The sequence below is a fragment of the Manduca sexta genome, chromosome 16 (genome assembly GCF_014839805.1).
Source record: "Manduca sexta isolate Smith_Timp_Sample1 chromosome 16, JHU_Msex_v1.0, whole genome shotgun sequence".
Classification (NCBI taxonomy): domain Eukaryota; kingdom Metazoa; phylum Arthropoda; class Insecta; order Lepidoptera; family Sphingidae; genus Manduca; species Manduca sexta.
In genome coordinates, this window is record NC_051130.1 from 5,119,921 (window position 1) to 5,132,778 (window position 12,858).

The following is a 12,858-nucleotide window of genomic DNA, read 5'->3' on the forward strand; positions in this document are numbered from 1 at the left end:
CTCACGGTCAACAATGAAGCTGCGTCACACGGAACATGGCCGATGGCTACTAGTCACATCCTGGACAATGGAACGGACGGTCTCCGACGAGACGCATCCAGTTACTGCCTGTCACTTAGCTTCCTGGACTAACCCATTACTAATACATTGGAAATTGTCGCAACCATTCTTCAATTCAATGGTCTGAAATTCAAAATAGTAAGAATGTTGAGTTATATAATATTAAAAATGAAGGAAAACACTAAAATAAAAAGATTAAATATCTTTGTTAGTAAACAAAATCACCCTAAAAACAAGGTAGAGACAATTTACAAAAATATACAGATTTTTTTTTTACTATGCGCGTCTACGCGAGGACACTGCTGCGCCCGCGCTGCAAAACCGCTGCGCCTACACATTGACTCCTGGGACCGTAGTCAAGATGCCTTTCTATTATAATCATTAACGCTAACGTTATGTATGCGAATGACATATTATCTTAGCGATAGTATTATCGGTAAAATATGTCATTCCCATATATTTTTCTGTTTTTATTAGCGTTAACGATTGTAGAAAGACATGTTGGCTACGGTTTCTGAAGTGTCTTGAGTGTTCCCACCTTACTTGGGTTTCAACAGTTTAGTTAGCAACCCGCTTCTTTCTCTCTGTTTATTTAATTTTCTTTACAATGATGATATCGCAACAAGCAAATGTAAAGATCAGTCGACTCCAGTTTTAAACAACGTATAGTGTTAACAGACATTGTTATTTATTTAAAATAACTACTTACTAGTGAGATTTGTTTAATTCCTGATCTTGTTGCGTTTTGTTTTACTCCTCAATAATAAGTTATTTTCTTTAATTTCAATAGAAATTAGGTAAGAATCCTTTTCTACGGTTATTAAACTACATAAATGACGATATGCTATTGAGAATGATGAACTATTTTATAAAAAACATAGTATGTTAGTGAGAGAGATGTTAAGGAATCTTGTTCATTAATAAACGCAATTACTAGTAAACATATAAACAAAACATCATTGGAATATTAAATACATTTGAAAATCTGCTCGAAGTTGTAAAGCCACAGGGCTATAAATAATGAAGTGACTTTTGTATGCTTTGAAATTCAAATCTCTTTGTAAGAAAATTAATTTCTTACAAGAACATAATTATTTAACAAATTTCGTACAATGGAAGGTAGACATCATCACTGCTTCCTGTTCATACTTGAGATTAAAAACTTATTTACATTTGCAAAGTTATCTAGAGCTGAATACAATTTTCTTTGTATTTAACATACAATTTCAATATACATAGTGACTTGTGGTACAATTAGATGATACTAATTTTAGTATTTAAGTTAAGGTAATAGAGCTCTCTTTTGCAAAAGGGCCAAGTCAGAAAGCCAATTGTACGCCGCTAACCACCATATTAAATTAAATATCGTGCCTGCTAATACCCAATTTATATTGGTAACACCTTTCATGTAGAATACAACTGTCTTTGCACATAAAGCAGTATCCGTTGGACATGCGCGTACGAAAGACCTAACACCTACGCCACATTTTTTTTATATAACCACAACAAAGTGACCCTGATGCACTTGATAAGCAATCCTGGTAAATATAATGGAGTACATATAAAGTGTCGACTGACAAAGATCGTTATCCCTCGCCAGACGACACAATTATGCCGGACTATAAAATAATTTACTTGGCCTCTCGCCCCGGTCTGTCTTATCTATTTGCTAAAACTAATTTACGTTAACACATTACCGATCTCACGGGACCCGTTCTGAAGTTTCTCTTTAAGTCGTCTAGAACTTTCGGCATTTGCCCTGCTAACTAATATTTTAATGGTAAAGTGACATCGTCTCTCTCCCTTCAAGTATATCGCCTAAAAACTATAATATCTTGGATATAATTTATAGCTTGAATAATTTTCGTTCAAGATTTTAATTTAATATATTGTCACTGACTTTGTCACGCTCAAAACATCTTATTGACACTTGAACTGGATAGATCTATTGGCTGTACTAATAGTTTTGAGGTATAATAATCGTATTACATTTAATTTTATTTAAAGAAAATGCATTTTTTAGTAAATCGTAGCTCGTATAATTAAACTTTAACTCTATGTATTAAACTTTAACTCTGCTAATGTTTCCAATTGCTATTATTTAGTTATGTTTTATATCTATCGTTTATAATATTTTGCTGACCATTGAACTTAACTATAGTTATTTTATTGTCGAATACAGTTGTTCACAGCATAATATAGTATAACAAGGAACAATATAAATTAATCACACAAGTAAGCAATTATTAAATGTGCCACCTGTGTCCTTTATTATTTTCTTATAACAGTGAAAATGTTAATAGATAAGCACATATAAATACCACTTGTAAATTGCAACTGAGCTAACACCTTGCCTCAGTTTTTTTAATATGATAAATAATGTTTTGAGTCATTTTTTTGCGTAGCAACAGTAGATGTTATACAATTTAGAATTCCGACGAAGTCTGTAAAACACGTAAGGAAATATTAATGCCAAAAGCCCTCACGACATAAATAGACCGATTATGACAAAACCATAATATTTACATACTTGTACGTATTACATCCAAATTTGTATAATTTGGTAACCTGCTTACTGTTATTTACACGTAATTGTACAAATAGAACTGAGTCAACCTTTTTCATCCTCGTGCTGTATTTTGCGTAAATAAGAGCCGGTAATAGTCATCAAAAATACGAAAAGCAGTTGTTTTACAATATTAGCAATGGGTGCAAATACTTTATTTGCGAAATCTTTATGAATCAAGTAATTGGTTCGGTTATTCATTTGTTTACTTATAATTTGGCTGTGGACTTGTACATTTCTACATGAGTACTTTTTAGACGGATTATCGCTTTTTATTTTCAATGGGGTGGGCAGAGGTACAATTAATGCACTTCGCCAAGCTAATAGGTACTTATTCCATAGTATAACTTATATTTTATTATATTTTCAAAACATCTTTCCTAAAAACAAGATTTTTGAATTAAATTTAGCGCACAAGCTAACATAGTTACGTTCTAAAAACAACAAATTTTAAAATGTGAACGGAAGTAAGAATTTTTGGCAAACGTTTGCAGCCAGAGATTTGTTTAATGTTCTTTTGATGGTTTGCTGTTTCAGTACTTACACGGATGTTGTGAATAATTGTGTGAAGTTCAGTAAAAGCCTTTTAATTGTTTCGCCAAAACTTCACATACTGAGATCAAGTTATTCGGTATATTCTGAAAATAGAGATACTATGTCTATTGAGAAGGAAAATGATTCGATGATACTAAAAATGGTTGTTTTATTTTTATTTGTTCGTTTTGTTGTTCAGCAATATATTATAACTCAATATGTTTGACCACTGTTCTAACATCCCGGGTTCGAATTCCAAGTCGGGCAAAAATGCTATTTGGGTTTTACTACTCAGTATCAGCCCGGTCTTGAATTTGTGACCGATATGGCGATAGGCTCGCCCCATATCACATCATGGAACGGAGCACATTTGGCGAAAAGTTAGTACCCTGGTTGCACATCTGCTTATCCCGCCCGAGATAAAGGCGTGGTGGGTGTATTTGTTTTGATTACAATAAAACATAAAGAAAAAATCGAAACTCAAAAACTGATGACACATTTGCATAAAATATATGATTGTTTTGCTAATACAAAACTTTGTGCATCAATAATAATTGTTTCGTTTTATAGCTTTTCTGTATAATGCCTATAAATATTGTATGACTCATCACTGCATAATGGAAGATGTTTGCAATAACTCCACTTTATACAACGAAACAATAAATTCGTTCAAAGGGCGTCCCTTTTTATAAGTAAACAAAGTGATTGATGGTAAATGTTGACTACCACTGAAGAATCACTACGGGGAATAGTTTGTGCGTTATCTATCTCTATAAAAAAAAGAGAATTTAGAGATAAATGAAATTATAATCCTTTGCTATAACAGTAACAGAAATATGCATAACAGCTAAACAGTTAATTATACAAGAGTTTTCTCTGATACAGTTGTAATACTTTGGTTAATCTAGGCCATTTATGCTACAGATAAAACAAGTTATACCTCTTCCAACTCTAAACAATACCAATATTGACTTGCTTGGGTCATAAGCTCTATAGAGCTATTGTTAAAGAATCATAATATCTATATGATTTTTATCTATGCATGAGCCCTGAACAACATACAACCTGAAACAGCAATAATAATCTTTTTAAAACCTACTATACTATTTACTCTACCTATAGAGTTTTTCTTTTATGTTTAAATTGAGTCATAACTCTAATTGTTAGTATATCCTAACGCCAATTTCGGGTAATAATAACATATAATAAACAATATATTATACGAATCTCAAAAATAAAATAAATTACACTATGTCAAGAAACAATCGAAAATAATATTTATAGTAAGTAGGTTTAGGAAAATTACAAGGTAAGTCAACCAATGACAAATGTACACAATTAATGTGCGTTGCCGTCATTCAATAAGACGAAAAGGAAATCGGTATGCGAAGAGTATTTATTTGAATTCCAATAAACACTTAAAGATTGTCAATATAATATATGAATTTACGAAAAATAACTACTTAAAACAGATCATTTTTTCTACTCTAATGACTAAGTCGAACTTTTTCAGCACTAATGCCTTTGGAGCTAAGTAAAAATTTATTTATACACATTTATTCCCGACGCCTTTTTACCTTCCCAAATTGACGATAACGAAGATAAATGGTCCTTTTACTTCGCAAATAAAACTGCTGACTAGAACCACTAAGCACTTTGTTATTTCAACGTGATGTAAGTTCTGTCTGATTATTTCGTAACTAGATATGAAAGTAGTAATTTCGTCACACTTTCGTTCTGTTAATCTCACTTGTCAATCGTATTAAGACTTTAAAACTAAGGCAGGAAGTGTTAATGCGCTATAAACTATTTTTACGCCTTTTAACTTCGAAGATTTATGTTTTATTTACAGTAGAGTCCGTAATTATTTATGGAAAGGAATGAGAATTGGAGGGCACTGTTTTTAAGTGTTAGATTCTTTTTTAAAGTCAATATGTCACCTTTTAGAAAAAGAAACTATTAAAATTTTAAAAACAAATCTTTAAAAAATATAACAAATCATATTTACTTACAGGTAAATTTATTTATTATCTTTTAAATTTACCTAACAGTATCCCCGTTACATTGATAATGAGCAAACAAACCGATAAACAAGGTAAAGCTTGTATTGACAAATTCAATTTATTTTCATTAATTTATTACTAAATTAAATGCTTTAAAATTATGACCCACGTCGGCGAAATTAATAAATTATATTCTTAAGTAGATGTTGCATTCAACTATGTTAAGAACTGTATTAAAAAATAATAATATGTGTTATAAAACTGGTAAATTGTATAATTAATAGTTTTTCTATAAATATAGGTTATAAAATGTTATAGATTCACCTCCAAATATCCTTTAATAAAAAAAAAACATAAACCACGCAAAACTGGAAGCGTGAATCCATTCATGTAATCCCGGCCCGCTAACCCGCGCGAAAATAAATCGTACAGCTATCACTTTATAAACAAGCGATTATTGACTGAGAAACAACAGTGATCTGCTTCTGGTTTCGTCAGTCATTGACATTAATTGGTCTCTGTAATGGAAAAAAATATCAGTGCATGGTGGAGTGCGCGGCCGGTCAGCCGTCTGTTCGGCTCATCCACGTCGTATGGTGTTGTAAGCTCCATGTATATTTTGGGGGACGTGGTGGCGTGAAACGTATCTCATGGACGGGGCCCTGCCACCACGGCCGGTCAATAGTATCGTGCTATGTGCGTCGATCAGTCGCGCTCGCCTCTCCTGCGCACGTCGCGCCCGCGCCGCTCACTAATCGCAAAAATGACATTCACAATATATTGATCACGATTTAACTAAAAACAAACGTTCGCCATGTGTTGTGCAAGGTTCACCAACTACCTGTTCCGTAGTGTCGTAAAGTACACATGTGGACTCGCCAGCCGCGAAAGTAAGTAACACTGAAAATAATGAAGAGCTGCCTACACGCAGTGCTCCCGGTTCTAAATTTAGCCGATAACCGAGGCACACATCGACTCCCGTTAGCTTATCACTCACATAAACATTGCGCTACAATATATTGTTTATTATTTTTTATATCGACGTAGACATATCAATCAAGGTTTCTGTATGTTAAACATGTTATTTAAGCATGGATGTCGGAAGTGAGCCGGCGACGGACGACAACTCTCTTTAACGTAGTCAATGCAGTACAATACACGTTCTCTGAGCAACTTTCTAGTCTCACTGGTGTCTGTTGATCGAATTTACTAATGTGCATTTAAAACTGAAGCATTTAAATAAATAAACTCTTCATATAAAAATGCATTGTGTCAAAACACGGTTATATTTATTCAACAGTTAATGCCACATGTTAACACAAATATAAACATTGTTTAATATGAAAATAAACACTTAGCAATAAACGCTTTGAAACGTTTTACTAGTTACTACACCGAGATTAAAATTTGCACTTTCTGGAATTAAATTTCTAATATTCACATTATCTATATTCAACGATGCAATAGTTGCAACAGAACTCGTATGAATCACGGTAGAGCTCCGCAAAGAGAATTTAGCTATATTTTTGTAATAACGAGCTGTTGAAATGATGTATTTACGACGCGTAGCGGTCGATAACAATATTATTAGGTCTATTAAGAATGTTTTCATGTGTAATTGATCATTAAAGAGACTTATTTGGTCACACGATCTAATTGTCTCAGAAAACACTTGTACATACGTATAGTTCTTTATAGTTATTGAAAGTCAAGGCTCTCTTCTCATTTATTGTGCTGTATGTTTGAAGTTAAAAGTTTATTACAGCTATACATGTATATTGAATATTTATTTAACGTTTCCTCTTGGACGTGCGGTAACCGAAGTCGTTACTTATGGTTTTATATTGTTCTTCCTATATAATCATTTTGTTCATTTATGACGTTATAAATTTGTTGACGGAGTTCTAGACTAACATTTTCAGAATATATTATCATAGTTGATTCAATAAAATGCAAAAGCAAAATATTATCTTATCCCCATGATTGCATGTACATTGTGACACGAAATTAGGTCACATACTTGTTTTTATTCGACAATAAACTCATGTGTATCACATACCTATATACAGGTACACACCTGTATTCTCAAAAGAGATATTAATTTTGTATTATATCACCTCGATTGTATTAATAAATAACAAAGCATAATTAAAATTAAAATAAAGGTATAAGTCTGTCCTTATTAAATGTTTTCCTTGGATTTATCAAATCATCTAAAATGTGACGAATTCTAAAACGTGCTTAATAAAAAATTTATCTAAGATTTTTCCTCGTATGAACTCATAAAATTAAGTAGAGAATTTTCAATGCCTACAAAGTCATGACAAAAAAGTATTCAGGGTAAGACAGGCATAGTATAGTCTGTACGTAATGGTAAGTACATTACAATCTAATAAAATGTTGAATAGAGACGGCTCTTAGTCGTCGTCTAAATTTTACTAGCAAATATTCTCGACATTTTTTTCATTAAGCTATTGCACTAACTTGTATTGAGGAAAAATTTGACAAATTGTATGTTTAGTTATTATTAAATTATATTACACACCTACATTTAATTCTTGGGAACATTCTAAACATGGAATTTATTTGACTCGTACATAATATTAAGTTTCTATAATAAAATTTATATGTTATTTTTCCTTTTCATCATTAAAACTCCTTTATTATCGTAACAACCAACGTTTTTTAGTTAATAATGCATCTAAGATATTCTTTTGTCTTCATTACATTAATTACAATCGTGTAAAGAAATAAACCTAACACACGACAATTTTGAGTAACAACTCCGAGATTACAAATCGTTATACCATTATTATAATGATTGTTGTTACTTCACGTCTACATAAAAAAATAATGATGCACATGCAATAGTTTTCGAACGTCAAGTGAATGTAACAAAGTAAAGCTTTGTTGCTTAAGCTTAAAACTGCTTTATTCTCAAACAATAATAATAGAACACGCTCCCTTTTTTATTATGTGTATTATGTGGGTATGACAAAAAAATTAAATACAATGATTCTATACGTGACAATCCGCATAATTATTGAACCATAGCTTACTAATGATATATTACGATGAAGATGTGTACGACGATGAAGATTAATGTATTTGTATTTAACCCACCGTTGTAATCTGCTTTGACGAAAGTTCTCTAACTGAACATTTGTGGAATAACTCACTGACTTATTAACCCATAAAATATTCGGAATCGAATAATAACTGTTAATAAATAAATCTAGCGTGTCAATTTTTATTTCCAATTGAAAGAATAAGTCTCGCCGACCCTGACACGGCGGCCAAACATTATCCTTTTGTCTCAATTGGCTGGTAATTGCCCGGGACGTCTTCTATTCTATTCTGAGATACAATTTGCACTTATAGCTGTCAAATTGCACCTTAACTGTTCAGGAAGCCTTAACTGAGAACATTTTGCTACTGGCCAAAATTTCGGTTGTCCAAATGTGAAACTGTTGCGATAACGTCAAATTGTAGGTTTAAGATAGTTTAAGTTGAATTTAAAGTTATTAATTTAACTTACAATTCAACTAAGGACGTTCTGATTACAGCAAAATCTGAAGCCAAAACTAATTGTCAATTATTCGCAGTCGATGGGATACAATTAATAAATGTTTAGCTAATTACGCAGTGACAACTAGTTGTTAAAATTATTGTGCCATTGTTTGTCCGTGTATACTCTGTGTTGTGTGTGATGTGTTGTGAACTGCATGGGACGAAATGGCGGTGTTAACTAACCACTAACCACAGAGGACACGTTTCGAGGAGTTATTAAAAAACGCAAAATGCCTAAAGGTAAGTGCTGATATAGGAATACATTAACAAACGAATACTGCGCGTGCGAGGTCTTTAATGTTGGGGCCAAAAAGTTTAATTTTATTAATTATGGCAAACTGGTAAAATTAAAGGTAACTCCGGCCACGTAAATTGACAATACAATTACGCACTTGAAATTTGAGACAACGCTTTATTTTAACACCGTATTTATTGCGGTAATTGGCGATCATAATAAGTTCTATGCAGTCCCAACGTGATAATATCGATGTAATAACTCCGGTATGTTTTCACTAAGTTTGAGCTCATTTAAATGTAAGTAAATTAAGTGGCTTAATAGGTGTTAATTTGTATTTCGTTCATTATGTCTTCTTGTGATTAACTTATTACTCAATGTTGCCGTGTGGCTCCAACTTTCTGTACCATATTATTTCAAATTAAGTCTGTATGGAAGTTTCGAATGCGTAAGATTTCAAAATATATTTAAAACTTGTTTTGTCTTATAGATAAATACGACTACCTCAGTTACGTTAAATCTTCAATTGTAATGAATATAATAAGGATATTGAATGTAAAGGCAATATAATTTAAGTGAAGTTGTGATGTATAACTGTACAATAAGAATTATTTATTGTGACTGCTCTTAATTATGGTGACATTTATTCTGTCATTTCATTACTAAACAGAAGGCTATTTGAGTTATCACAAAATAATTCATAGTCGTAGTCATAATAAATACCTACACGCGGTTTTCCTTATATTACTCTATATTTCTTAAAATACTTTGCAATCATACTGACTCATCTAGGTCTCTGCTAATTAAGTCTGCATTACCTTTCAAATTTCTCAACCTGTGTCCAAATTCACTCATCATTAGCTATGTTATCTTTCCAAATGACTGCTGACTGACTACAAATAACTGCTGGAATCGCCAAACCTATTGTCACAACAAATGACGATTTTATCCAGCATAATGGTTTCTCACAACCCTATTGTCTAATGTTTGTTTACTGTTCTCTCAAATAATTTATGATTCACCTCTACATACATTTTGCAAATCATTTAACAATGTCTGTTTGGATACTAAACCTAATATTTGCTTACGACTTTCTTATGCTTGTGAAACTTTTTTGCTGCAATAGTAATTGTAAAGTAAACGAACAGCATTCGCTGAAATTGTACCGAACGAATCAAGTGTACTTTCTGCTCTTTTATGTATTAAGTAGGACTAAATTGATTGTAGTGTCTAGCGAACCGCCCATACATCTCGTGAGATATCCTGCGCGCTGACGAGTGCTCACGTGTCGACATCTCGTGACATCATCGCGGCAACTGTACCACCGCCTTTCCAAGGTTAACAATAATCAACTAATGTAACGAATGTACGAATAATAACCCCCAACGTAAAAACAAATTAATCAATCGCGTTTGGCGTGCCCCGTTCACCAAATAAGATTTCACAGAAATTCTACAATACATTCATTCAAAATCCACATTAATTTAATTCAAATTCAGATGAAGCTTGACAGTTTAATTAAATTGAACGGATGGAGTTCATACTAAACTTTATACAGTTTTTATACAACAAAGAGCTTGCCTGATTTTTACCATCAAAATTGCCCACAACCTGCAACTTTCTGGTTTTTATATTATAAAATACTGCATACCAATATGTTCTTAACTCTGAGGGATTTGATAGAAGTAGTCCTCCAAACTTGTATTGGCCTTCAATCACGAGTACGTTATTTGGCCAATACTTCATGCCAGAAATAAACATAGCGGCATTACCTACCGATTGTATCATATTGCCAGAGGCCCAAAATAGCCAGACCCCCTTCCCAGTCCTTTGATTAATGTACTCAGCTACTGACAATTCCTTTGGCATTGTATGTATTCATGGGCGGAGATGGTCACTTACCATTAGATTACCAATTCTTGCATTTACATATCTTAAAGTACTTTTCAAGATGTGATTTTTAATTATTATAATCTTGGAAAGTTGTTTTAATGAGAACGTATTTGATGATGTTGCGGAGCGTATATCAACGGTATCATTATGCACTTTCCAATCAGTGGTGAGTCACGTGCAAAATGACTTTAGGTTTTGTCCGCAATGTGTATCCACTTTGCAGTTCAACACACACGCACGGGAATCGGTTGATTGGCGGTCTCCAGTTACGCGGTTGACGCCACTTGAATCAATGAAGTGCCATTGGCTCATTGTTTAATCGTCTGTTTTATCAGCTGTAATGAATGTAGCAAGACGTTCGTGCATGCGCTCGTTAAAACACTCAATCAAATGATACACCGACATTAGAGATACCACTATGTTGTACTCTCATTCCACATGTTCCAACACATTTATTCGATTCCACGAATCGGTTTATTTTGCAGACCGACTATTGAGTGAAATACACTTATTTCCACAGTGCAAATCGGATTTATATTTAGTTTTCTGTTTATTTGTAAATCTCATATACACTCAGGTCATAATAAATTCGAATGAGTGTTGTATGTTTGAGGTAAAGTCGAGAAAGTTATGGAAGCCTTGACAGCATTTATCAAATGTTAAATTTGCTAAATATTCAATGAATTTGGGTAACCTTCATCCCAAAAACGATCTCAAAGAGAATAATGTTGGAATATCTTTGGAATCGGGATGTATGTAAACTATGAAGTCAGAACCTAATGCATTATTCAGAAAACTTTATGTTTTTCGGACTGTCGTGGTGTTATCATCAAGCAAAGTTTTTCACTTCTTATCTATCAGATGTATAAAAAAAATTGTATTCTCTAATGTGATTGTGCTATATTTGCTTTTAATTATTTACAAAGATTTTAATAATTCACAAACCAGTATCAGTACCTACAACGTGAACACTTCAGTACAAATCACCGTCTTTGACGAATATCAATTACATAGCATCAACGAATAACAAAAGCTTCTCTCTGTACTATTTTACACGATTTTAAACGATACAGAATTGTATAAAAAAAACAAAACGTTTAGAATAGGGCTATCACAGTGGAATGATTTGCAATCAGTTCATAATGTTATTTTATCAATATGTATAGAGCTAGCGATCGTTGACCATCACAATTTGTTCAAAGAAGTTTCAAGTTAACTATCCCTTATACATTCATGTATATTTCCACTATTTCCTAACCATTTGTACCCATGTTTTCCTAGTAATTCTGCAACAGTTTCGTCTCTGGCCATTCGCTATTGTAACCCAAAGTCCGTCTCTATTGATTTCAGAACAATCGTAGTGTACGATACTGACCCTGGGGTATTGTTGGAACACGAATTGTGGGCTGCATGTATATTTTAGGCTGTTAATTCATTCATTCGTTTGCCAGATTTTGGCTGCGAACGCTTGGCTGATTGTTAAACCCAATATGGTATTACGCTTATTGGCTTATTCATATTATATGAAAATAGATTACTCTTGTAATACGGCCCTCTTTTAGTAAAACCGACAGGTAGGTACGATTACATGGAGTATTATTTGTACAAGCTTTTGTTTATAAAGCAAAAATATATACGGTGGAAAGACGAGTAAACAAGATATTTTAATACGTACTTACAACCATTAACATAGAACATCCACACCACCCGAGAACTAGACAAATGTTTAAAATAGAGAGAGAAATTTCTGTTAGTCGCTCAGCAGAGGCTAATCATTCTTACTGCATCAACAAATCACTTATTCACGTCAGTATTTTGCGAGACATTGAAAACTTCTTTGGAGAGCCGAACCATTCATCGCTTACTATAATGTACTTTTATATTTTAGTATCTTTTTCCATCTCTTAAAAACCATACGCACAAAAACATTTAACAATGGGTTTCTTGTCAATGCTGATACGTCACTGTACTGATAAAATCGCTGACCTCTTGCAGGG

The 12,858-nt window shown here is 33.0% G+C and overlaps 1 protein-coding gene across 10 annotated transcripts in view; it reads left to right on the forward strand.

The window, feature by feature from the left end:
• Positions 1-12,858, forward strand: part of LOC115443258 (potassium/sodium hyperpolarization-activated cyclic nucleotide-gated channel 2) — a 241,383-nt gene that overhangs the window by 175,708 nt on the left and 52,817 nt on the right. For 2 of the 10 annotated variants that reach the window (XM_037439117.1, XM_037439118.1), the window contains exon 2: positions 8,730-8,973. The exons of 7 other annotated variants lie outside the window; for them this stretch is intronic. In XM_037439117.1, the coding sequence (XP_037295014.1) occupies positions 8,964-8,973 (10 nt within the window). In that variant the 5' untranslated portion in view covers positions 8,730-8,963. Of the gene's footprint in view, positions 1-5,692; positions 6,054-8,729; positions 8,974-12,858 lie in introns of those variants that run through there. One more of the 10 variants, XM_037439116.1, reaches the window with a different exon arrangement.